This window comes from Rissa tridactyla, chromosome 8 (assembly GCF_028500815.1).
Source record: "Rissa tridactyla isolate bRisTri1 chromosome 8, bRisTri1.patW.cur.20221130, whole genome shotgun sequence".
NCBI lineage: Eukaryota > Metazoa > Chordata > Aves > Charadriiformes > Laridae > Rissa > Rissa tridactyla.
The window spans coordinates 11,094,847-11,122,817 of NC_071473.1; the positions used below are offsets into that span (position 1 = coordinate 11,094,847).

The 27,971-nt window shown below is 34.6% G+C and overlaps 1 protein-coding gene across 8 annotated transcripts in view; it reads left to right on the plus strand.

The window, feature by feature from the left end:
* Positions 1-27,971, plus strand: part of SNX29 (sorting nexin 29) — a 130,706-nt gene that overhangs the window by 37,616 nt on the left and 65,119 nt on the right. For 7 of the 8 annotated variants that reach the window (XR_008468167.1, XR_008468166.1, XR_008468169.1 and 4 more), the window contains exons 12-16: positions 871-934; positions 2,201-2,329; positions 10,973-11,055; positions 15,297-15,403; positions 26,220-26,336. Coding sequence is in view for 4 of the 8 variants with exons in the window: in XM_054212575.1 (XP_054068550.1) it covers positions 871-934; positions 2,201-2,329; positions 10,973-11,055; positions 15,297-15,403; positions 26,220-26,336 (500 nt within the window). In the remaining 4 variants the exon portion in view is untranslated. Of the gene's footprint in view, positions 1-870; positions 935-2,200; positions 2,330-10,972; positions 11,056-15,296; positions 15,404-16,309; positions 26,181-26,219; positions 26,337-27,971 lie in introns of those variants that run through there. The other variant, XM_054212578.1, reaches the window with a different exon arrangement.

Consider the following 27,971-nt stretch of genomic DNA (forward strand, 5'->3'; position numbering starts at 1 on the left):
GATGTTTGCTAGAAGCCATTTAGATCTTTGAAAACATGTTGTATTTCATGTGTTCATGCAAGATCTGGAAGTTGGAATCTGGTTTAGATTAGATGATTAATATTTTTCTGTAAATTTATAATACACAGTAATAGTACAGCTGTACAGCTATATGGTAAAACCTTTATAATAGCAGAAGGACTCCAGGTGGGGCAGCGCTTTGAGCTGACACTTTTCTATATGGTATTCAGCTACTCTGGTATCACTGTTAAATGTAACCCTAAAGAAGTCTTTAAAAATTATAAAATTCTGTCATAATCTCTTTATTTTTGTTCTTGATGTAATGACAGAAAGTATTTTTTAAGGTATTTATAGGAAATAAAAAGGTTTTTATGGGAAATTACAGGATTCAGAAATCTCATCTTTAAGGCAGTGTTCAAGACTGAGCTTGAGAAGAGCCATGGAGCAGCAATGACGCTTTCTGTACTCTGGTCTCACTGTAATAGTTATATTTCTTGTGTCAGAATTTATAGCAAGGAAGACAAGCAACTTGAAGAAGTAACAGTGTATCTCATTAATATACATGTCATGAAAAGGTGCATTGTCCCATACATCTGCGATTAAAACAATAGAGCTGCAGCCACAGGCAAACTTGTAAACATTTGTATTAAAGCCAGATGCAGACTAATTTAATTTGAATTTAATTTTTGAAAGATTGCTCAAATTAGTGATGAGATTAAGAGCATTTTTATGTGCTTTGTTGAATAGCAAATGATGTTAGCATCATTTTAAGCACGTTGCTGAATTAGTGCCACTATGTACACAACTTTTAGATCTGAAATGAGCAAAAATACACACAGAAATTAATCTTTTTTTGTTCCTTCTCTTTAGATGAACTTCGCCAAGCTATTGTGGCCATGATGAATAGAAAGGATGAACTGGAAGAACAAAATAGGTATTTTTCTTTTCCTAGTCAAGAGGCACTATAATTTAAAAAGATCTGTTCTCTAGTCCAAGATGTCCTTTGTGTAAAGATTTGCATAATCTTTGTGTGATCTTTTTGATTACGTATTATCTTTCCGTGAAAGGTAAGCTTAATACTTCAATATTCAACTGTTGATACCGAAGAGTAATGTTTGCAGATCAGCTTTTTCCTTTGAATTTGAATCACATATAACTCTGTCTATCTTACGAGCTTTTGCCTGTTGTAGCTTTTTCAAAACCAAAACTTATAGTCAAAATATTCTTAAGATCTCTTAAGGTAGCTTTGCAAATGAATAAAAGTTTGCCCTTACACAAATATTCAGAAAATTTCCTTTTTTCCCCTTCTGGTGCAAAGTAATGTAGGATGTCTAACATTGTTATGCTGAAAGTGGCTGTCATTTGTCTGTGTCCTTATGTTCATTTGGGGCAAAATGATGATGTAAATGTAAAAATGATAAGTCACTTGCTTAAAATGTTATCAAACCTACTTTGTATGTACTTAGTTTATTGGAACACGTCATTAGATGAATGAAAATACAAATCTATTCAAAGTGCACCGTTGTTATGCTGTAGTACAGCTATTTTGGTAACTTACATTTTTCTATAGGTATTTTAATGTTTTTTTTCCCCAGAAGTTGTGACTACCAACTGATCCCATTTTCCTGCCTCTCACCCTCCCCACTCCCATAATTGCAAGTTATTGCCCCATTCAGCTTCACATTATTTTTGGCGGAGGGACCAGGATACTTTGGGTTTTAACTATTATGCATCATGCTGACCTTTGCTATCTTATCAAAGATTTTACACAAAGGTCTATGGCTGTGCCCTCAATAGAGGCAAGATTCCTGCCTGTCTCCTGCTCTTGCTAGTAGATAGCTTGTAGCAATATGCTTATAGATTATTCCTGAGATGTATATGTTTGCACTGAAGAATTGAGACCTGTTTTCTGCTTGGTAGTACAGTAGATACCATAATAGATTGTGCTTTGGCCATGTTGACGAGATTGTAATACAAACTAATAGTAAGCACTTACAACTGTTCTGATTGGGTCCTTTTTCCTTGTAGCTTTTCATATATTTGTATAATCAAATCAGGTGAATTTATTACATTGAATAATGAAATTTTAGGATGACGTTAATAGTATTGTTCAGGCAACCTACTCTGTGATTTGTAGAGTATCCTCTAATTACTAAGTGGTGTTTGCAGCGTTCTAACAGAGGCTGCTGCCTTCTTCCAGGTCTCTGAGAAATCTGCTTGATGGAGAGATGGAGCATTCTGCAGCGCTAAGGCAGGAAATGGACAACTGGAGAAGGAAAGTAGCAGAACAGGAAGAGCGACATGCCACGAAAGTCCAAGCCTTGGCACGGTAAGAAGCGCTGAAAGTGTCATAAAATGTAACATCAGTGGAATTCTGCATACAAGAAAAAAATCATTTTCAAGTAGTTTAGTTCTCAGTAGAACATAAGTGATTTAGGATTAAAAATCCCATGGACTTTAGTTGAATTTAAACTGAAGAAAACCTTTGAAATTTAGTGGGCTTGTGGTTTTTGTTTTGGTAAGTGTTAACAGGAAGTGAGAGTTTAAAATGATAGTTAAACCACTGTTATAGCTCCAGAGGAAAGAATATTAGTGAGCTGAATTTATGAGAACATCAAGATTAATTTTCAAAAGTAAGTAGACTAATACTAAGAAAAATAAACCGTGAAAATAGCAACAGTTAGATAATGAGATTAAATACAAAGGAATACATAGAATCATAGAATCATTTAGGTTGGAAAAGACCCTTGGGATCATCGAGTCCAACCATCAACTCCATTCTACAAAGTTCTCCCTTACACCATATCCCCAACACCACATCTAAACAACTCTTAAACACATTCAGGGATGGTGACTCCACCACCTCCCTGGGCAGCCTATTCCAGTGTCTGACCACTCTTTCTGTGAAGAATTTTTTCCTAATGTCCAGCCTAAACCTATCCTGCTGCAGCTTGAACCCATTCCCTCATGTTCTATCGCTAATTACCTGTGAGAAGAGACCAGCACCAACCTCTCTACAATGTCCTTTCAAGTAGTTGTAGAGAGCGATGAGGTCTCCCCTCAGCCTCCTCTTCCTCAAACTAAACAGTCCCAGCTCCTTCAACCGCTCCTCATAAGATTTATTCTCCAGGCCCTTCACCAGCTTCGTTGCCCTCCTCTGCACTCGCTCCAGCACCTCGATATCTCTCTCATATGTGTAAGGTAAAGTAAGAAGACTTTTCTCTCTTCTTATATCTGTTTTGCCCAGTTCTGTCCTCCCTCCCTTTTCCTTTTTTAAATTAATTTTTATTTTACTTGATAATTTGGAGATTCTTGGTCTAGCTGTCTGTCCAGTCTGGAACAAATCACAATATAAAGATCCTGGGTTTTTTTCCTTCTATTGCGTATATGATATTCTTAATGTTGTTAAAGTACCTGGTGCTGTCTGCAAACAGTATTTTCCAAACCTCAAATCTGATACAGCTTTAAAATATAAGGGGGTGAGGAGGGGAACAGTGTGGGGAACAGAGGGGAACACCGCGTCATTGTTTATTGTGAACAGGCTGATGTTGCTGTCCCAGAATAATGAAATGCTCATTCTAGTAGAGTAAATGTCTGATTTAATGAATGTGTAAAATGTAGGGTTTTTTTCAAAAATGCAGAAGATAGATTTTTGGGATTCTGGCTGTCTGATCTAGAGCCAGTGTGGACTTTTGGAGACTGTTTCATTTTAACTTTATTCCACAGTATTTCCTCTGGTACATGTCTTATATAGTTCCACACTGAGAGTAGTATGGGGACCCATCTCCTCCCAAGTTCGTACGTCAGTCAGATCCTAGTGTCAGTTAAATTGAGTTGGAATATTTATGTATTTAATTATTGATTTCAGTTATATAGAATATGTGTCGGCTGCTGCTGACACAGGTAGCGTTCTGTATGTACTTTCACGTATGTAAGTAGTAAATAATGGATTATCCATCCTCTTCAGTGACATTTCCATCCGATCTGTCGTCCTTCTATCTGATTGTTTATGCATGATTTTGTTTTCCTTGGGCTGATGTTTTTTTCTTGTCCTGTTGTCAGGTTTTCATGGCTTTATCAACCACTGTATCATAAGCAACAGTCGTTGCCAAACAGTATCAACAGTACCAGTTTCTGAAGTGGTGCAACTGCTTCCCTCTAGCTCTGGGAAGGTCACCTGGAACAGGTTGCTCTGGACAATTTCCAGTCAGGTTTTGGGTAGCTCCACAGATAGAGACTCCACAACCCCTCTGGGCAATGGTGTTGTCAGTGACCCTTTGGCACCCTTTGGCAGTGCTCTTCCTAATGCAGTGCCGATGCTGTTGGCTTTTTATGCTGCAAAGGGTGCATTGCTGGCTCGTGGTCAGCTTGTTGTCCACCAGGACTTCCAGATCCTTCTCTGCAGAGCTGCTTTCCAGCCCCCAGCATGTATGGGTGCCTAGGGCTATTCCTCCCCAGATGCAGGACCTTGCATTTCCCCTTGTTGAACTTCAAGGGGTTTGTTTGACTCCAAATCTCCAGCCTGTCCAGATCCCTTTGAATGGAAGCACAACCGTCTGGTGTATCAGCTGCTCCCCAGTTTTGTATTATCGGTGAATTGCCGAGGATGCACTCTGTCCCAGTGTCCAGGTCACTAATGAAGGTGTTAAAACAACCTTGGCCTGGTAGTGACTTGCCTGCAGCTTGACTTTGTGCTGCAGCTATGCCAAAAGAAAAGAATTTTAACTCTCCCCTTATATAAATGTGATTTATCTTAAGAAAGGCTTTTGAAGGCAAATGCTCCTGTAATAGCCTGATTTTCTTCTTACAATTCTAAATAAGCTCTGGAGTAACCTATGATGCCTAAGATATTGGGAATGATTCACATCATATGTATAGTAAACAACAAACCTATCCTGAATGTTAAACAAGATTAGTAATCTGTGCCTTATCACAAAGAGAAGTGTTTGTTTTCTGCATGTGCAGAGTGCCTAGTGTCAGTCATGAAGTACCACAGATGAGATTCTATAAGCTTTTTATTGCATAGCAGAACTAGTATCTGAAAATGATAAATATAAAGCTTTCTTAAAAAGAAAGTATTTAGAATGGTACTAATTCTGCTTTTGATTACACATCATACCGATCTACTCACTTTGAGGGAAGGAGAGATACGCCTAAGTGGGTTTGACATTCATGTGATGTAGGGCAATCGAGACAATGCAAATACTTCATCATTTAATATTCACGTTTCAGGGTATAGGAGTTGTATATTCATATTTCTTTGACTCACTTCCCCCACGGTTTTAGAATTTGCAGTGACATATGGGTGAATCAGATATTTGTCATGCACATACCTTTTTAAAGACTAGATATGGAGCTTTTATAACAGGATCTAAAGAGATGCTCACTTAGACTAACTTGCTATTTTTAACAAGTTTATTTAATTTTTCTTATTATTACAGAGACTTTTATTTAATTTATCTTAGTGCTACAGTGACTGGGTATGTTGTGTTGATTGTTCTTCTAAAAGTCAGTTTACCTTGGCACAAGACGAAAACAGTGTTGGGAGCTGCTTAGGTACAAAAAAATCATTGTGTCACCGGTTATTTTGGACTTTGGATGAATTTCTTTAATGATTCATTGCAGCTCATTTTCTAGCACATAAGAAACTTTGCATATAGTTATTTTGGAATATAGGTTTTTCTTCTAAATTATTTTGTTTGTTCACTTTGTACACTGTAGGTGATGCTACTGCAATAGTAGGAGTCGTACAATTTTTTTAATAAATAATATTTTAAACCTGGAATTTGGGCAAGCTGAATAATTTGAAGAATTTGAAATAAAAAAAATATTATGAAATGCTTTGTAAGTGCTGCATATACACTAGGTGAGTGAGAGGAAACTAAGTTTCAGATATTTTGTAATAGTGAAATCTCACTGTTTACCTTGAAGACAATTGATCACATGACCAGAGTAGAAAAAATTCCTCAACTGTAATATTCTGAACATCTTAAGGCAAGGAAAATCATTCAGTAACAATCTGACTATTGTAATTTAATGCACAAATATGCGTTGGATTATGAGAGATGCTATTTCTATGTGTCCCCAAAGCTCTTGTGAAGAATTTGACGTAAATATCTCCCTGAAGGTTTTGAGAACACGAATTTCAGTGACACATCAGTCAGTGTTGAAATGATTGCTTCTGGATATCTGCAAAATTGATTTATTTGGCTAGTCTCCTAGACTCTCTGAAGCATCTCTGGTCTCCTAGACAAAATGCTAGCTTACTTAGAGAAATTTTTCTGAGTTTCCAAAGTTCTTTTCGAAAAATGGAAAAATTCTTACGTCATTTTAGTTTCAAGTAGTGGTAATCTCATTCTTCCATGTAAAGTATTTGAATAGCTCTTTCATAACAGTTATGATATTGTTTAAAAAGGAGCAGTCTCAGCATTTAACCTATTTCCTAGCCTTCCGATAGAATAGATTAAATAGACTCTCTAGCATAATTTTATAAACTGGTTTTTTGTTGTTTTTCTTTTTTTTTTTTCCTTGTCAATGAGTCTTTCTCAAATTGCATGGATTATGTTGTGCCGGTGGCTTCTTGGCAGTGGTAAATTTTTTTAATTGAGATTCTTTTTTCTGTATGGAATACTATTACATCCCTTTGCGAGGCAAAGAAATTCATTGAAGTTGACTGTGAAATTGGATAATCTCAGATTGCATATTCTTAGACTATATTCAGAAATGTTGGAGGAAAGCATTTTGCAAAGGACAGGCTTTGTAGCAAGAAAAGCAGATAGAAAGAGAAGGTGATAATGCACTCTGTAGGGAAATGGGGGATGAGAATTTGACAATGCTTTATCTTATACTTTTATGTACCTTCTGTTTACTGTACATTTCGTAACTTAATCTGACTCCTTTTATCTAGTGTCTGTATTATTTAAGCCACACTGCTTTTGGATTTGGCATTTTATATTAATCTGTTTTACAACACTTCCGTCAGAGCCACAGTGCTTCAGTGATGGGTGAAATGATGTGTTGAGCATTTTGAAATGATTGCATCACTACCTTAAGTAGCTTCTTAGGGAGAAGAAAAAATATCTCTTGTCCCTGCTTTTGAAAACTAATTTGAATATTCCTACATTCAATGATGTGTTCCCTGCTTAGTTAGTCAGTGACATGTCACAGTTACAAAACCATTTTATAAAACGTGAGATAAGATAAACAACTTCCTCATATTTCTTATCCATAAAGCCATTTTTTGCTTTTTCAGATGTAATATCAGTGCTAAGATAGAGCATAATTTAGATTTGAGCACAGTCTATGTTGTAAAGCTATCGTGAGAATACTTTTCAGTTGATCATGCTTATGGTGTTTGTATTTCACGACAAGCAGTTAAGTTTATCACATCATTCCTTGTCACAGTTTTTTTTCAGAGCTTGGTTTTATACTATAATCTCATTATATTGTATATAGTTCAACTTCCATTTCTATAAGTAATAGTTCTCATTTTTCTTATTTCATTTAGGGTGTATATTATGACAATTAATTGTCATGTTTCACCTGCTAGTAGTAGGATCATGGGGTAGTTCAGGTTGGAAGACTTCTCTGGAAGTCATCTAACCCAACTTCTGCATATAGATTCTACATATTCTTGCTGTACACTGTTTATTTTAATTCATTCTCAAGTTTAATGTAATTTTTAAAATTATTTGGAGATGGTATCTTTATAGTGTTTTCTAAAATACTGAGTTTTTATCACGACAGACATCTGTTGGATTTTTTTTTTTTTTTTTTTTTTTTTTTTTTTTTTTGCAGCCCTGAATTTAAAAATAAGACAAGTTTTAGGAGCAAGCTCCACAGAAAGCACTTGTTAGTATCTGGTGTTTGTGCCAGAAACTTAATTATGGTATTCTTCAGGCCTTTATAGTTGAGATACATGAGAAACTACTCTTCTTCAAATTGTTGTCTTACCATGCTCATTTTATGGAAGCACTAGAGGAATTTCTGTATCTTTTTCCAGAATTAGTTATGTGGTTTTTTTTTTTTTCTTTTTATCTTAAGGTATAGGAAAATAAGTCCTATAAGGCCTCTTCCTCTGCAACAAAAATCATAACTTAAAGGTATATTGTTCTTTAACCTTTTAATGAAATGTTTGGAAGTCAGCTCTTCTAAAACACTTTCTTACTGGTATTCATTTGTATTAACAGCCAGAAATCTTATTTTGACATACATAAGATGTGTCTACTTTGACTTGCATAGTAGACTTTAACTGTGCTTCATGTACGTATACACGCATCAATAAGCATAACTATTTCTTACAGAAATTTTATGGACATTACTGGAAAATAACCAACCTCCTTCAACTCCCCTTGTGCCCCCATAGTTTTTAAACGGTATGCTAGAGCACAAGGAAGGTGGGGGAGATTTCACTTGCAGGGCCTTGGTCCTTCTTCAAGAACACAGCAGAAGTCCCAGCAGGGCAGCTGATCCACTGCTGCATTCCATGTGAATAGCATCTCTCTTCCACTGTACTCCCATTGATGTGAGAACAGGCTGCTTGTTATCCTGTTACATTCATCCTCTCTGTTATCAGAGTCCTTAAGGAACAGTTGCTACTTTTCCTGGCATGAATTAATTTCTTGGTAAGGATATGCATATACCAGTAATATTGCATGATATCTTTTCATTCATTATATGCATAAAAGTCAGGTATATGTTTCCCAAAATGTGAACTTGTTTTATGCTTTACTTATGCCTAGAAGTATTTAACATCCTCAACAATAGGTAGCACTGTTGGGTCAGCTCGACAAGAATTTCTGCAAATCTGACCCTTAAGTCCTATACGTGAGTTTCTCTTTCTGTAAAATACTTGCTATGGATATCTGATATAATTCCTCTTGAAGTCATTAAAGATTTTTTTAGTGAGTGCTTGCTAATTTATTTTTTTAAAACATGCTCTGATAAAAAGAGCTATATAAATTCATGTAAATCAGGATGGGCCCTCTTTGGAATCTAGCTAAATAGTAGTAGTGAGAAAAATGTCAAAGAATGAGAAAGAATAAGTTGATAAAGAGGCATATTAGAAAATTGTGACTGGGCCATAGTATCCTACTTTGAATTTCAGTCTTGTATCACAAACCTTAAGTGAATTAAAGTCTTTCTGAAGTTCATTTGTACTGTATCAATTTTACATTGATAGCCACAATAGTAAAAAAAGGATTTTTTTTTTTAATGCTGTCTCAGTACAGACGGAAGGCACTGAGTCTATTCTCAAATGTAGAAATGAGATGGCGTATGATTATTTCATGAGAATCTTTAAACCTCAATATATTGTAATTGTATACAGTTATTTCCATGCAAATGTATTTACACTTCTGGTGAGAAAGCTTTTTGTCTAGCTGTCATCTGAATATATTTTTCATTAATGAATTATTTAGACTTGTTTCAATATAGTAGATAGAATTAAACTGTGTTTCTGACTTTTTTTCCCCCTTTAATCTGAATATCAGTGTTCATTTCTGGTGGAAAAACTGACTTGTTCTTTGTAGTCTAGGAAATGAAAAATATCATAAACTCATCAAGGACCTCGTTAAAATTTGATAGTTGGGTAATCAATAGTTTCTTCTAAATTATTTAGCAACTTCTTACTAACAGACTGAATAAAATTGAGGTTACGTAGTTCAGAAAACTGATTTGAAATCCATAGAAATATGAATATAGTACTAGTCTAGGGTTTTTATATATGAATATGGTGGCATTGCTCACAACAGCAGTTTATTTTTGCGTGTGTGTGTATATATTATATATATTTTTTTTTCGTTTGTGTGTATGAGTATATATATAGTACGATAAGGACCATAAAATATATTTGCATGTGTTTCTGAATACTTCTCATTCATAAATAAATTCTCATAAATAAAATGTCTACCTTTTTGTGTATAATCTGTTTACAGCTTTCTGTAATCTGTTACATATCAAGGGTTCATCATTCCTAGAGCTTGTAACACTCCTCTGGCATGATTTTGACCTGTCCATGTTCTCTCTTCTGTCTAACCAGTTGTGGGTTTATTGTATGTGATATGTGCTGCACCTGTAGCACCTGGATATTTCTATCCTAATGTTGTCTTAAAGAAGAGTAAAAGTTGTCTGCATTCATTGTCTTACAACACATTTTAGTTATGTTTCTTCTGTATAAATACTTCTGTCGTACTTAGTTAACTGAATGGGATTAAACAGATAATTGACTTTTCAGACATGCGATTTGTCAGCTTTGTTTAAAATTCTTTTGGTTAGAATCTGTTTTATTTCCCTCTCAAATGTAAACTAAGGTGCTTAATGTTGTTAGGTGGAGCTATGGTACTACCTGGTTTGAATACTTATACTTCCGAAAGAAAAATCAGAAGGGCACAGGCACTGAAATATAACAGTCAAAGTGATTAACTTAATTTCTTCTCTTACGGCTTTTATTTAGGAATGATATGTGGAAAAATGTTACCTTGCTGAATTGCTGTCATTTTCCTACAGTGATAAAGTCTGTTTCTATAGCTGAATTCTTATTTGCTTGACATTAAATACTTGGACAACTAGGAAAATGATTATCTAATTTTATACTGGCTGTTCAGAATTTCCTTGTCTAGTATCCCATCTTTATTTTTTTAATTGACAGTTGATTTAGATAGACTGTGTCATTTTTTTTTCCATTAGTGTAGTATAGTATAGAAAATCTAAATTAAACAGTTAATGAATGTTTTTTGCTTATGAGATAATCTATTTCACTGATGTGTTTATGTGGCCCTGGAAAACTAGTTTTCCTGGTACTCTGCTGTTGATGTGTTATTTAATGTGTAAGTAATTTTTTTTTTTTCATCCTGCTGACACAACTTAACTAAAGCTTATTATTACAGGTAGTATATTTGTTTCCATTGAAAGGGGCTTCTCTCTGCTTTGAGAAAATAATAATATTTATTTGTTCTGTTCTTTTTATGAACAGAGAAAATGAGGTACTGAAAGTGCAACTTAAGAAGTATGTAGGCGCTGTCCAGATGCTCAGAAGAGAAGGGCAAACAGTGGAAGGTAAGGATAAAATGAAGGGAATAAAAATAATCCGTGCACAGGGTTTGTTTTTCTGTATGCTACCATTGAGACAGAGTTTATTAGAGGCAGAGGTATAGTAAGCAAATGATGGGAAGTGACTCCTGGAGTTGTATAAAAACTGACAATGAAAGAATAACCAGTGAACAGCCATGTGTCTGGTTTAAAGAATCTGTGTTTTTTTCTTTTCTGATTGATTCTGGAATGCATAGATGACCAGACACTCAATCCTGTGCAAGCCTTGGTCCGTAACCAACACTTAAGCCACACAAAACAGTCCTAGTGTGGCTTAGGACATGGTTCACACTTCCACATGCTACCTAGTATGACATCAGACCTCCCTCTACTGGAAAATATCAGCATGTGAGAAGATGGCAGTTCTGTTTCTATGAGAACTGTCCCTGATGCATCTCTGACTGGGCTATTTGCTGTTTTGCGAACAGCTTTGTAATGCAGATTGATATCAAACAAAAAGAATGTTATGTGATGGCATACTATTAAATTACTGCTGAGTAGAAACAATCAAGAAGTCTTTGCTTTCCTTGCTAAGTCTTCATCAAAGCAAATGAAATCATTTATATGAAAGTGGGTTAGCAAGAGATAATGATAAGCCTTATTCATCTCTTCCAACCGTGATAGAGTACTATCTCCCAATAGCGAAAATAACATATTTGATATCTTTTTCTTTTAAGAAAATACCAATGTAGATTTTTGTACATATTTTTACAGTGCATTTTCTGGTAGATAGGTGGTCTTACTTTTTTTCAGTAAGAAACTTTCCAGAAAAAGCTATCAGATGAAAACTTAATTTAAAAATAACTTAAAAGTTAACGTGATATTGGAACATAAGAACAATTATTTTGAGAAGAGAAAGTTTAATATCTCTAGATTATACTGTTAATGTTGTTTCGGAGATCAGTATTTGCAGACTGTTTGAAATAGATTCTGTATTAAGACCAGACGTTTCACTTTCTTTGCTTAATTGCTCTGATTCTAATGAGCAGATTTTGTATCTGAAAGATAGCGAGTTAAGTTATCAATAGGATTACCTGGTTTTCTTCAGTGGGCAGTGGTGAGAAAAGTGTCCAAGACACTTGATGACTTGGAGTCTTGATTCTGAATCATCTTCTGGTGGGACCTGGGTTTCCACTGACTGCAGAAGGTGTTTTGAGAGATGAGGTGGCTTTTCACAAATTGGCACCGTCTTTCTTTTTTTTTAATTGTCAATATTGTGGTCATGTAAGTGGCTGTATGAATGAGTACGACGTTAATTCTTCTCTCAAGGGCTAGTCACTCTACTTATCTGTAGTTTAAAAACTTCATTCATCCTTGAAAGGATTTTTGTTAGTGAGAACACATGTTTTTACTTCCGACTTTGCTGGAGTGTAGTGATTCATATTAAGAATTATTCACGAAAACCATCGCTTAAGCTTCTTATAATAGCAGAAATTATCCTTCATTAGATACTGACAGTTTCCATGATGAGTGTAATTATAGGAAAAGAAAAAAAATATTCCTAGGCTAGCTATATTCTGCCATGTTAAAATTATGCAAATTAGTGAGTGATAAGAATAGAAACTGAGTAGGATGGTCAGATTTTATAGATGAAAAGGGGGGATGGAACGGTACCAACATTTCTAAAAATGAATACGTGTATGCTTTATGCTCAAAGGATATTTAATCAATCCACAGTATTTTTCTGTAATATTTATCAGTATTGACCAGAATAAATTTCATCTACATGCACTATTTGTAATAATTTTTCTTATATTTTAACTTCACACGTTGTATTTTTATAAAATGAATTTTTTTTTCTTACATGTCATTGGAGATTTATGTGGAATTTTAGTATTAGTGGGGCCTCTGACTCAAAAGAAGTACTTAAGCATGCAAATAATCTGTCAGAACGAATGTATTTAGATACAATTCAAAAAAGGAGAGGGAAACAAAACAATGTTTTTTTTCTTTTACCAGATTTAGAGAAACTATTACACCCATGGTTTATATATGTAACTTGCAGTATCTCATCGTAAGCATTCATTGTTTTTCAGATATGAGCCTTCATAATTAAGAATACTTGCATTTATTAGAAAGAGGTATTTGTACTTTTCAGTACATATATCGTAGTGTAATTTAAGGAAAATTATTGAATTCCAATTGTGGTATAACTTCGTCTTACGTCATTTTGTTCTTAATTAGTTTACATGCTTCAAAGGATTACAGAGTATATTTGCAAGACCTGTTTTCTTACTGTGTTCTGAGATTGTGACCATTTTGTGAAGCAAATAGGATGAAGAAACTACTATTTTCTCCTCTTTTGTCATTTTAAGCTAAAATTCTTACCGCTTTCTTATATATTAATTTACACACTCAGAGGTTCTTGGCTTCTAACTAGCCTTACATGTAGACAGGGCCATGGAGTTCTGATCTGTTTAAACTCGGAAAACTCCCAGCTGTCCTCTTTTGCTGTAATGTTAGGAAATTGTGTTCATCAGGGAGGCATAAACTGTTGCATACAACTAATTTCACTGCCGTCCTATCATAATGAGCAATTTCAACGATGATTAATCTTCTTCCAAATGGTATCAAAACAAAAGACCTAAATGTATTGTAGATTTTAGAATGCTATGTGTTTAGACTTTCTGTGAAACTTTTTTGAAAGAGTCAAAATAAATTGAGCTTCTGCTGTTATTTTTATGACTATAAATAGGGAGGAATCAGTGTTTGCTACAATAATCAGATCAGATGCTATTGAGCATGGCTTTTAAATAGTTTCCTAAAATAATAAATGAAACTCAGCATAATACTTTGCTTTGCGGTGACTTAAAAAAACACTCAGCAAATGTGATTATAAATAAATTGCCCAAGAGTCAGAACTGTGTCAAGTTCAGAATATCATACCAGTTTTCAAAATGAGTTATCACTGCCATAGGCTGGGCAGTTTGATACTGGTATTTAAATATTTAATGAATGAGCATCCTGATTTCTCAGCCATCAGCAAGACTTCGATGTGTACCATTTTTCAGACCTCTTTATGTATGTATATGAAAATGCTGATCGTAGAAGTTTCTGGCTGAAGAATTTCAAGAAAGATTTACAAGAAATAGCTCTTAAAATAGCTTTCAAAATTCACCAAAAATAATAATAAACTTCTGAATGTATATAATCTTCCTCAAAGCAAAAATCAGTTCCCAGGCTCAAGAGTATTTATTTAGTCAGCTGAGTTATGGTGTCTTCTATCTACCTGATAGTAGTTGTATATATAGTTTAGATTTTGAAAAATGGTGAAAGTATTTGTTAACCCCCTCTTTTGTTATGGCTTGTTTACTTTATCTGTGCTAACTTGTTTGGATTTTTGTTTTTTTTTTTTTTTTTTTTTTTTTTTTTTTTTTTTTTTTTTTTTTTTTTTTTTTTTTTTAGAAATTCACAATCTGTGAGGAAAAGTTGAACTGGACTTTGTGTAGCTTGGGGAAGAGGAAACTTACTTAGAATAGGCCTTAAAGTGATCATCAAATACATAAATGATAGCTAGGAACAGGAATAGAATAAACTGTATTTTTTTATTCAGTGTGGGTAAGAAAAGTAACGGACTTAAGTGGCAGCTGAAGGAAGTTTGATTAGCTGTCAAGAAAACCGTTCTGAGAAGAATACTTAAATTTAAATAGATTGTGCAGGGAAGCATGAAATCTACATTATTGGAGGTTTCTAGGAATAAATTAGCCAATTAACTATCAGGAATGAAATAACTACAGCTGATTCTGCTTCATGCCAAAACATGAAATACCAGATGAGGTATGGAATGTCCATTCTCAGCCCTATTTTCTGTAATTTGTATGATATCTAAGAAGTCTGTGCAAGTAATATGAAATGATATTTTGGAAGAGAAGCAGAAAAAAGACTTAAAAGAGAAGCATAGGCTTAGTTTTCAAAGGCTTTGGGTAGGAATTGCTGTTTACTGCCTACATATATTAGGTGGCTGTAATCACAGAGCAGCCAAATGCTTTTACTTTGGATTTTGTTTCTGTTGAGAGTACCTGTCTAAATATTGCTAACTAGAAAGCTCCCTGCAGCGTTTGTACTTTAGTACTTGTAATAGTGTTTAATATTACATCCTATTTTGATACTTCTAGTAACTGTTTCTTTTAGAGCTATTACTTCTGAACATGTTGTCTTAGGTGTTTATGTAATTTAACATTTTAATTTGAGGTATCTCTTTGTTTTAGTTCTGCCAAACATTTGGAGCACTGATGGTGAATTTACTGTTCCAGAGCAAAAGCAAGTAGAAAACAATGAGGAACTAGCCAGCTCTTATGAAAGAAAATTGATTGAGGTAAAGTTTATACTGCACAAATTTTATAGAATCACATAACATAACATTTGAAGCTGTAAATAATTCCTTTGCTTAGTTGTTATTTTTTTTCCCCCTTATTGTAAAGGAAAAGTCTGATTTGCTCCTTTAAAAAGAAAAAAATTGGAAGATTTAATTTTCAGGCTTCTGTGGTTAAAATACAAATTTGTTCATTCAACTTCAAAGCATATTTAAAGCAATTCAGATAATTAAAAATACTTTTCCTAACAAAGGTACACATTTATACTTTGGTATAAAATGAAGGTTTTAATAAATAAAAAAGTTTCTTAAGGTTATAACTGGTGGTGGTGAAGTTGGAAGCATCACACTCAATAGGTTTCAGGTATTGTATAAGTTAAGTACAAAATTGCAGCCATTGCTGTTTCAGTTGAGCTTTAAAATGCAGACATACTGAAATATGTAGCTTTTTCTGTGCTTTCGTAGTGTTTTCTGATTGCCAAACTGTGTTTCATTTTTGTATAGCTTATTGAATACGGCAGTATGGAAACAGACGATGGAAGCTACTAGTTCTGTTGATAATGACCATGTTAGAAAAAGTTCTTAATGCAAGATTCACTTTTAAGACTAACGTAAAATTCATTAAAGAAAAAAAAAAAGAAACATTAGGGTTTCATCCTAAATTTAAATACAAATGATTTCCAGACAAAAGTAATGGAATTTAATATCTAATACCCATATCTCCTATTAAATATTAAACGAACATTTTTATAAAAAGTAAAACAATTCTCTCTCTTGCCCAAAATACTCTCAAATTGGATACTCGTATTAACTGATTAACATGAAGATGACTGAAAATGCAGGTCATGCATCAAAGAGATTAATACAGTTCTTCTAAAACATTCATACTTGGTTATCCTTTTCTCATAGGACCATGTGAAACTAATTCTCTCCCTAATGCATACATTTGGTTGGGTTCTTCTGACTCCTTTCCTCTGTTCTGTACCTATCAAAAGAATATCATAATTAAGAACACAGGTAAAATCTCTTTCAGCTTTACAAGCATCCTCCTTAGTTCCACTAAGCTTGTTCTGCATGTTCAGGAATTTGTTGGTAACGCTTCTGAGTTTGTGGAAGACAGTGTTAGCAGTAGCACTGATGATGCAGCAGTGGATGTAACCACTGGAAAACCTTGTTGCAAATCACATCCAGAAGAGAAAGTTTGCATCTGAGTCACGCTAGTCTGTAAGAACGTACTCAAAATAGGATGTAACGCCTGTAAAAATACACATGTATTTACCAAGAGTCATTACTCCTTTTGCTCTCCGCAAATGAAAAATGTGAAGTCTTATTTTCAAAGGCTAGCCTGTGTTGTGTTCCAAATCGAGGATTAGGATAGAAACCACTCTTGAATGTGGTTCTGGCAGTTCCATTCAGCTAGAGCTGAGTCTGAAAAATGTTTGGACTTAAGAAGTTTTAGTAGCTGTTATTTTTGTGCCTGGTAGACTATTTCAACTGAAGACAAAGATTCCCTTGCATTTCTTGGTAGCTGATCAGGATATTGAAGTCTATAAATCTATAGAAGATCTGAAGATCCATAAATCAATTGATTTAACCAAGTGGATAAAGAAAAGTTGCAACTGAAAATTCTGAAGTAATAAAGAAGCTTAAAGAAACTTTTTACTAAATGTTACACTTAATAGTGTTAGAGAAATTTTTGTAAAAATTCTGCATATTTTTTTTACATGGTGTATTTCCTTAGAAGTAGTAATCTATCTGGTTACCACAGTTTCTTCTAAACCCCCAATTCAAAGCTTGTTGGGGTATTGATAGGTCTTCGGATACCTCTCACAATTCCCATGTGTTTTCCAGTGTCATGTGCTTTGGGACTAGAGTGCTATTTTGTTTTAGAAGAGAAAGTAGATCGATTTATACAACTCTCAAGCCATGAATAATAAAATGTGTTTAAAATCATTGTAGGATATGTTATTGGAGAGAGCCTGACTTCAGCTTTCTTTGCCGTTTCAGCCTTTGATATTTTTGAACTCAATTCAAGAGTAATTTTAGTGGTGGACTTTAACCTACATTTAATCAAAGTTAAATTGTAGGTTATGCTCATGATGTACTAAATTGTATTACAAGAGAGCTCTGTTAAAGACTCAATAAATGACAATTGCATTTTCAGTTTCCTGGCATAGACAATTCCTGTCAGACTGGGGAATGAGGAGACCAGCTCCTCTGCTGCAATAACAGGCTTTTGAACTGAAACTTGTATCACAATATATTAATCCCTTATTGTTCTCTAGAAACACTCATTCTTACAGAAATGTTGGAGACAAACCAAACAGTTTAAAAAAGTATCCTTTCCAGCTCTCTAAGGCTTTCCTTGTAGAAGCCTGTACAAGAAACGTTTCTAAGGGTCGGAATTTTTCTACATAAATTAACTAGGAATTGCAGTAGGAATTTAAAGTAAAGTGCCATAGAAGCCTGCAGTTTGCCTTTTAATTAACTTGAAAATACTCTTGTACCTTTCCCTAAATCTCACAGACTTAACTTTTTATGTGTTAAGTGTACTGTTGTATTTTTATGCTGTACAAATTGATCTCTGAGCATTTGGTATGTGAGGCTGGGAAACTGTTTTTCCGACATGGAAGGTGCATATGCCGATCATGTGAACTCAAGATGTGAATCACTTTGTTCGAATAAGTACATTCAGTAGATTAGAGTTGAGAGCCTATTTTTGAATATTAGATATGAGATCTGACGTGTCAAAAAGGTTAAGTTTAATGTTTTTTTTAAATTTCTGAACAATTAGGCAGCTCTTCTGAAAAGCTGAATTGTTTCAAACATTTGAAACAATGTCTACAAATGGTAATTTTGGATATTAAGCCAAGCTTTCACCATTCTGGAGAGTTTCACTTTGTGTATTTTCATGCCTTCTGTTCTTCCTTGTTGAACAAGTAATTCGTCATCCACTTGCATCCTGAAGCCTCAAGAGTGTGCTAGTGATTATTTTTACTCAAACTGCCTTCTAGATTTTTGACTTTAATCTCCTCAATTTCATTTCAAAGTGCTCAAATGACTTTAAGCTGTATTGAGAGGGGTTTTTTGAGACAGCAATTACATAAAAAGAACTAATCGTGGCATGTATCACTGTAGTTGGGTAAGGTGGCTTTTTAAAACACTCTTAAATGTTTGACCTTTTGATGTTTTGGTTTTTTTTTGAAGTGGAGTAAGGAAATAGTATAGTATCATGTGAAAAGCAGCTGTATGACTTTCTTTAACGTTCTTTGTGCTGCTGTCATTGTTAGTAAATGGAAGTTCGAAAAGCCTTTCAGTCTTAAAAAATGTGGAGTTACGATGTAAATTAATCTTGCTCAGATTTATTTTTTACTAAGAATTTTTCAGTAGTATATTATCAGATAATCAAAGTTTCTAAATATTGGAGGATTTTCAAATGTGAGAATATGGCTTTGTTCATGATGCAATACATGAGGTTTGGGTTTTTTGTTACAAAATCCCTTCTCGCATAGTAAGCTATCTGGTCAGGGAAGGTACCTTAAATCACTAAAAGCTTCACCAGTGTGTCTCAGCATCTTTGTAGAATTGTCTCTCAGTTTAGCATAACAGGTAGCATTATACTGTAATGAATTTCTTTATTATGTCGTAAATTAAGATCCTGAAGTGGGGAACTTTGATGGTATAGCAATTTTGGTAATGTCTGCATAAAGTGCTACTTATTCTTTAACAGGAGATGATTATGTGGAAAGGCGGTGACAGCCACAGAGCAACTTAGTTACCTGCTTAAAAAAAAACAACTCTGACTACGAAGGATTGTTTGGCTGCTTGTCATATTTTTTTTTTCTCATACTTTTCTTCTGAAAATCACTTTGATTTGTTCTTTTATTACTTTTGATCCCCAAGTGATTCTACAAACTATTGGTAAACCTAGAACCTTTCACTGTATTAACAGTATGTGCTCTTACCTGTTAATGACATTCTAAGACAAGAATAAAAAGAAGACTTTCTTTAAGAAATAAACTCTGAAATATTAAATAATTTAGTTAAAAACTTCTCTGAGCACCATTTCATTGAACTACATGACCCATTTTATTGGAAATCAATGAAGTTAAGTTTTGTGTTCTTTGGCAGGATTCTGTAAAGACATGGATTTTTTTTTTTCCTCCTAGATATTAAAATGCCTACAAATACACTTATTAAATAATAGCACTTGTTTGTTTAGATTTAACTCTCATAGGAGAGAATTGAAAAATAACCTTTTGTAAAACAAACCAACAAAATCTTTGGTTCTTGTTAGCATTGAATAAACAGTGCAAGTTTGATCTCTTCTGTTTGTGTCTCTTCTGACAGTCATATTATTCATGACAGCTACTTCATTAGCGTACTTGCGTCCAGCATGAGATTTTATTCAGCAGGCAAATGAGATCAGTAGACAGTGATACTTTTGTAAATAGCTATTTTATCTTTTTATTTAAAGGTCTTACCATGACATGCAGCCTTGCTGTTAAATGTTATTTGTGTTTGAGGTCAGTATGGAAATCACATCTTAAATTAGTAAATTGGTCAGCACTTTTCTGTGGAAGCCCTTCTGTAGCTTTTGTCAGGTAAACTATTACTGAAATACAGTGAGATGTTATTTCATCTGGCCAGTGCACTTTGCCACAAGGGTAGATTTTTTTTTTTGCAGTTCTTGTAGGAATCTGTCTTATTTCATAAGAATTGTGAAATATGCTTTTATATATGTGTATATTTATTTTCTCAGTAAGAATTTATTTCCAAATAAAAAAAAGGAAAAGAATTCAGGTAGGCCGCTCACTCCCAAGGGTGTGCAATGCACACTTTAAGTTACTAAGTGCAATAGTACTCAAAGTGAACTGGCAAGAACTCTTTCTTGTGCAACTCTTGAAACAGAATATATAGTTCTCTGAATGTTGTGTACAGCATCTCTCTCATTGACAGACCAGTCCTGGCTGAGTAAGATGAACAGTTTTCTTTTCTGAGACAAGAATGATGTGCCCATGAATCACCACACGCTCAATCAGTGATCCATTTGTTAATGTGCGCACTGGTCAGGGTTTTTAATTTTCTTTACAAACAAACTTATTTCTAAGTCATTGCTATTTACATTCAGTTAATGGTAAATAACTGTGGTAGGTGTTAAGTTGTCTCTTCTGCAAGTTCCACAAGGGAAAAACAGTGGCATTTATGGTGAACCATGTCTATTTCTTGTTTTACCCACTGTATTTTAACTGTGACAGGTAGCTGTTGTCAAGGCAAGATTTCAGGAAGAGGTAGTATCTTTTGTTATATCAAATCGCATACTTGGGGAAAACACGGACAAAGTTCTTCCTGTTAAACACATGCTATCAAATCAATTTAAGCAGCCAATATGTTGCTTGAATCCTGCTTCTGTATCACAGGGAACCTACTCCACAGTTGTAATGGAACAGTAGTTTCTATGTCCATGGTGCAAACTGTTTGAAAATCTGGTTTGAATTAAAAAATATTTTCGAGGTGTTTTCATTCAGATCAGTTTCCTCATCTGATTGACAGTCCTGCACATAGTGTAGACAGAAATGAATGAAGAGCAGCAGTATTTTGTGGTCACTACTGAAGATTTCCTTCACCCTGGACACAGCAAACACCAAGGTGCATCTTAAGGATGGCAACAACTGCTGAATATGTTACCATAATATATTAATCTATCATGTTTTAAAGAAAAAAAGGAAGGTTAGCAGCTTAGGAACTGTGAGTTACTAGCAAGGGCATAAGTGACAACAAATTAATATCTGTGGAGTAATGAAACCACAGATTGACGTGACTTTAAGCAGCCCTCTCCCAGAAGGGACTACTGGGGCCCAAAAGGTGTAGCTGATGGTGTGGGATTATTGTTGTGGTCCACACATGGCATATGGGGGATAACAATGAGAAAACTGTGATAAGCAAGAAAAGAAACATTTCTATTATGCTTTTGTGGTTCCACAGTCATCAATAAATACTGGATCCGTACGCTGTCAAGTCAGCTGAGCTCACCAATTGGTTTGGATTAGGTGTGGAACCACAATTGCATTTGTGTAGCAAAATATAAAACTTGTGCCACTCTGTGTTTTTGTTGGATCTGTGCAAGTTATGGGAGGACAGTTAATACCTGGTCTAGTGGAAAGCCTGGTAGGTAAAAATAAGTCTGTCAACATTTTTTTGAAAAAAATTAATTAATCAAAGTGATTTACACTAGATAATGTTTTATGGTGTGTCAAATTACTTTTTTTTGAGTCCATGATTTTTAGTATCCAATAATATTAATTTAGTTCCAGGTCTTGTTCTCTTGGAGGTGGGCTATGGAATGTTTATGAAAAGTGGTCTGATAGTAACTGACTCTCTACTTCATTGCTTATGTCAGGTTATCCTTACAAATGCTCGTTGTACATTTGAAATTTTTTGTGTTAGCTCATGAAGATAATCTTAGTGAAAGGATAATGAGTTGTAATTCAGAATAGTGCTCTCAACACAGTAGATGAGGTGAGACCTTCCTCCAGGTGTGAAATGAGAAGCTTAAAGGATCTAGGGGAACATAATAATGTTCAGAGATTTGTTTAGAACTTTGTTGTTTAGATCTTGCATCTTGGGCTTTGGCTTTTGCTATAAGGATACATGGAAGGATGCAGCAGCTAGAGACATGCTGATTTTTATCACTCTTGTTAACGCTTATTTTATCCCTCTTATTAACACTTATTAAACTCATTATCCTGCGTATCTGATTTTGCTTTTGCTGGTTACTTTCATTTTCTCTGGCCAGGCACAGGTCTTGCCAGAGTAGTGTTTTTCCTGTTCAGTGTGTTAGAGCTCTTCTGTATGTCAGGATTAATATCGGTAAACACTGGTATTATGGTACACGGTTGACAAAGACTGTGAAATATTGCAAGCATTACTATGTAGCTTGTCTAATGTGCACAGTTCCCAGTGTATTTTGAGTTGAAAGCTACATTTCTTTTTGCTGGTTTTGATGAATTGTGACTTGTGCTTACTTTGTGTAGCTATAGTGAAAACCCCAAACAAACAAAAATCCACACCACAAACAAAATAAAAAAACAACCCCAAACCGAAACAACCAAAACCCAACCCTATCCTTAAATGGATCTTTCAGTCTGCCTTGAACCAAGTAACTTGCCTGCAGATGGAAATGTCAAGAATACAAAATGGAAGCTTGGAAAAAGAAAACAATGACTCCGAATTTTATGGCTAAATCAATAGATTTGTCTGAACTGTCTGCCATTTTGAGTTTTACTGTTTTTCACTTGTAGAAAAATGAAATTCTTAATATTTAATAGGATACCTGCTCTTTTTTGAAGACCTTTGGCTTTATTTTTGTTGGGGAAAAATATAGAAGAATGTTGATTTTTGAAAAAGAGCATCTTCTCATGGGGAAAATACACACGTGCTTCCACTGAGAGCAAGTAACATACCTGCTAACTTATTGTTTTGATTGTATATAACAAGCGATTTGCTGGTTTTTTGCTGTTAAATTTTCTTTTTATTATTTAACTTTGCTAGGGACACTTATAAATTTTTGTATTACTTCCAGTGTTTTGAGAGCGCTGTTGAATTTACATATTAATTGGGTCTGCAAGTAGAAAGTTATTTCAAGGACATCCAAATTAGAGGAGAGAAAATAGTCAGTTATTACATCTTATAATTTGGATTTTGCTTTTCTGATAGAGACAGGCACTGAAATATCAAACATGATTTCAGATATGTAAACTACTGAGTTTTGCATCCATTCATAAATTTGTATATTGCTTTTGATAACCAGTCAACCCACTATCAGATTTTTCTCTGTGCATTTGCAACTAGTAGCATATTGCGTCTTTCTGTATATGAAACACAAGGAAGTTCTGCCTCCCAGCCCAGGCTCTCTGTGATTAACAATGACCTGCTAAAATTAACCTGAGTCATAGGGGCTTGTGATATTCTTAAATATTACACCCCTCACCTTGAACTGGAATGAGTGTTTAAGCCAGATGGAAAATAATTTATCCAGAGTTAATGACATTATATTATTACTAGTACAGTTGGCAATTTTATTTGGTGCATAAATGTTTGCAATTTATGAAGCAAAACTGCTTGCTAAGTGGCACCTACTACGTTAGTCATAATGCAGTTCATATGGATTTAGATATCTTTTGTTTTCGCAAAATGAGCTTACTTAATTACTAGCAAGTGTTTGAAGTGGAAGAACCTTTTTTATCAAGGCTGATGTTGAATGAACAATTGAGCTATGAATACAGGGTGTCATTAACTGATAACATGGAAATCCTAATGTTCTGATTTTTATCAGTAGGAGCCAGAGACTAGTCTAATTATGAGTCTGGGAAGTTAGTTTTTCTAATGGGATTAACTGCAACAGAAATGCTTGACAAGAACAAAAACAAAAGCAGCAAACTAAAGCTGCTTTAGTACACTATAAATAATAATAACTTAAAAAGCACTTTTGATTGTTGAAACTGCAGTAATACCATGTTAAACCTTTGTAGTTCAGAAAGTGAGGAGTGAAACTAAATAGTAACTCAGACGTGTTCTACGCTTTTTTGTATTGTGATGTGTTAGATAAAGCATCAATATTAATCTAAACCTGCTTACATAATCAGGCAAACAAATAAATAATCACTCTGTGAAATCTTTAGCTTTTGTACTTCTGATAGTTCCATTACAAGGAGTTTGTTGTTAGTTCAATTACTGTTACTGTTTTTTTAGATTGTAATTTGCTGAGCATTTCAGGATAGTTTGTAAATTCAGAATTAATGAAATATATCAGTCTAGACAAATCATACCTGTGCTTAGTTTAGCTCTTTTTGCATGTATGCCACGCTGATGAATTACTGGATTTGAAGGACTTCCTCTAATATAAAAAGAAATTGGAAAAGAATACTTGAAGTTCAACTTGGGTATCAGTATTTTTATTTTTTATTTTTAATCAATTATGTCAGCTTCTGGCTTGTCAAATTGAAGCTTTTTTTTCTGTTAGCTTTGATTATGTGAAGGATACAGGTTGTCTGGAACAAAGCACTGAATTAAAAGCAAGCACTAAATTAAACAAATTGAATTAAACTGCTTTATTTTGGGGAACTTCCCTGAGAAGAGAGAGAAGGCAGAGTGGTAATCCAAGAAAAGGAAAGTATGGAATTCATAGATAGTAGTGAACTGCCTCTGGAAGGGAAACTATGAACTCCTAAGAGATTTGGCAGTAGTGCAAGTCCCTGTGCTATCATTGAAGGTAGTGGATTGATAGTCATTTTATTCAGCTGTGCTTTCATAATGTTACTTCATTGCCTCTACTAGTCTCCTAGCTTTTGATGACTGTATGAGGATACATTTCAAGAGTTGCTGTAACCTGAAAAATATGTTTAACAACATTGTTGTAGTAGCCTGCGATGCCGGGGAGAGGGGCCAAGCAGTCACTGCTTCGGTTTTCATCTAACTGCTCCTGTTAAAATTGTAGCTTTTCTTGCTCTGCCCTGGGACTGCTCATCTGGTGCTCCCCCTCTGATACTGGTCCTCATCAGTATTCCTTTTCTTTAATAGGGGAGTCATATAGGGAGGATTTACTTGGAAACTTCTAAAAGTGGGGGTTTCTGAAGAGTCTGTCTTTTCCTGTGAAAATAATTCTACAAACCGTTTTTGGCTCAAATTTCTTTGCTCTAAGGCTACAAGTGGCATTATCAGTTCAAGAGAACTCCCTTGCCAGGTATCTTATGTACTGGTGGGTCATCCATCATAACTGAAACTTTTCTTCAATTTTATACTATAATAGTTCTGATAGGAGTAGCTAAAAATCTTGCTCAATGCAAATATTGTTTATTTTAGCCTTGCTCCCTGTTTCTGCTAGTTTCCCCATCACATTCTGTTGATGATAACACATTACTGCTACTACTTAGACCTTTTCTATTTGGAAACCCTTGTCCTTTTGGACTTCTTCCCCCTTAAGCTATAGGCTTACACTTCTGTATAAGAAAAATTCAAGAGCGCAATATCATCTTGAACCTTGATTTGAATTATAGTTTCTTGCTTCTTTTGCAAGGGAACCAACTTAAACATAGTTTCCTCTGTAAATTGGTATACTTTTCATCCAGCCCTTTTCACTTTCATAAACATCCTGCATCAGTGCGTGCTTTCTTGACACTCTGACTCAAAAATGGAGAGCACAGGTGTAGCTAGACTTTGTGTCCAAAGAGGCCACGCTTGGAGCCACACTATTTACCAGTGCACAACAACTTGTGCCACAGCGTAATGGTGGTATTTGTGCTCCTTTGACCCCTCACAGATTTGCCTGGGATGAGTGGACTTCTAGCTCCAATCCTTTTAAAACTCCAAATAAGAGTGCAGAATATATTACTCATGAATTATTGACAAAGTTTAGTGCAGTTCGTGCATTTTGCATTATTCCCAGTTCAAAATATTGTGATTAGTTTGTTGAGTGCTGTGTTTATCAAAGAAATAAACTGAGAACAGAAGACAATGGGTTTTATTAGAATCAGTTGCTATAGGATCTCCTCTGAGAGGAATAGAATTGGACATAGACTTGCATTTTGTCCTGTTGAATTCAATATCAAAACCTACATTTCAAAGCATGAGTCAAAATTATTATAACAGTGTCTGTTCTTAATGGTCAGTTCAAACTAATGCATTAGCAATGAGATGCAGTACTTGGAGAGTATGGTAAAATAAAAAATATAAATAAAAGTTGATATACATGTAAGGAGTTATGTAGTGCGGGTTTTTTTTTCAGTTTAGAACACAATTATCTCTTGGCTTTGTTTTTCAGGTAGCTGAAATGCATGGGGAACTGATTGAATTCAATGAGAGGCTGCACCGTGCTCTGATGGCTAAAGAAGCTCTTGTGTCCCAGATGAGACAAGAATTAATTGATTTGAGAGGGCCGGTAAGTGTTTGTTTATTACTATGTAGAATATCACTCTGGAATAAGATCAAAACCATTACTCGTGATGAAATAAAATATATATTAGCTTATAAGAAATAACAGCTAATAACACATCTACCAAGAACACCTTACTTGGTATTTTTGATAGTGTTTGATTTTCTTTAGCAGAATTGAATGCAAAATAGATATATTCAGACAATAAAATTGTTTTCTACCAACTATTGCTTCATTTTGGCTTTTTGTGTTAAAAGAAAAGATTGGTTTGAAATTTGAAAATTAACAGGGAGGGAACAGGAGTCAAGAATGTTACTAATAGCTGTCCATCTTCTGAGGGAGGCATATTTTGATTGTCTTTGTTCATATGATTATGTGGTAGTGCTCCTTACTTTTTTGTTTGTACTGGAAGCATTCATGCCTATTTTATCATAACATTTATGTAAGGTGGCTGATGACACTTCTGTGAGCATTAGTGAAGCAGGATTTCGCCTATAATTTTCAGCTTTTTAGATAGAAACAATCACATTATTGTGTTGAGATGACAAATGATAAATCACATGTGTATTATAGCGGTACTTCCTTACTTGGAGATTTTGGGCTTTATGTCCCAGTTCAGAGATTTTGTTTTTAACCATGTATCTCCTTATCCTAATCCAGATATCGATACTATATTTTAATGTATCAGATACCAAGAGAAAACTAATTCCTAAAATGTTTTAAGAAGTGGAAGAGGTACTATATTATTAAGCACTAGCTAAATGCTAGTTGTTATTAGTTGCTATTGTCCAAAATGAAACCGTGAATTGAAAACAGTTCTAAAGATTGTTTGCATTATCCGAAGAAGTGGCTACATTTTAATTCTATATTAGTAAACAAAACTCTGTGTTGATAGTCTATCTGTTACTCAGTCGACTTTAATTAGAACTTTCAAGGTTGATAAAGTGTATAGCTGCCAGAAATTGTAGGATATGAATATTTGATCCCCCTTTGACTTGTTTGAAAATATCAGCCAAGTTCTTAAAATTTTATTATTAAAATAGTATATGATTTAAAATTTGTTATAAAAATAGATTCCATGTTTCTTCTCTGCCTTCTCTTTTCCTTTTAATGCCAATAATCAATTTTAATGGCTGTAATTTAGAAAAGAATTGTTGACAATGGTCTTTCCAAATTTGTAGTTATTGGGTTTCAAAACTTCTGCAACAAACAGAGGAATATTAAAACAAAAAGTATGTGCTTTCAAGGGGAGGAGGAAGTACATTGATGTAATGTCTCCATCACTGTGTTTTGCATTACAATGAACAACACTTCAATTACCATCTCAAAATCAGTAACCAACCTGTTTCAACATAGATGTGCAAGCACTGGAACTCATTAATATCATCCTCTTTCTTATTTCCAAAGTCCATACTCTGTTTTTGAGGTTTTTATGCAAGAAGTTCATTAAAATAACTGTATATATATAGTGATAGGATTTGACACTTCAGATACAGACAAAGAGAAGGTGCAGGTTGTAGGCAAGATAGAAGAACGCCTGTTCTCTGGCACAGGAGTGCTGGCAAGCCAGGCTGTGTGCTGCCACTGGTGGGCGGACTGAACTGTGAGCAGACAACAGCTGATGGTGGTCACTGAGAGCAA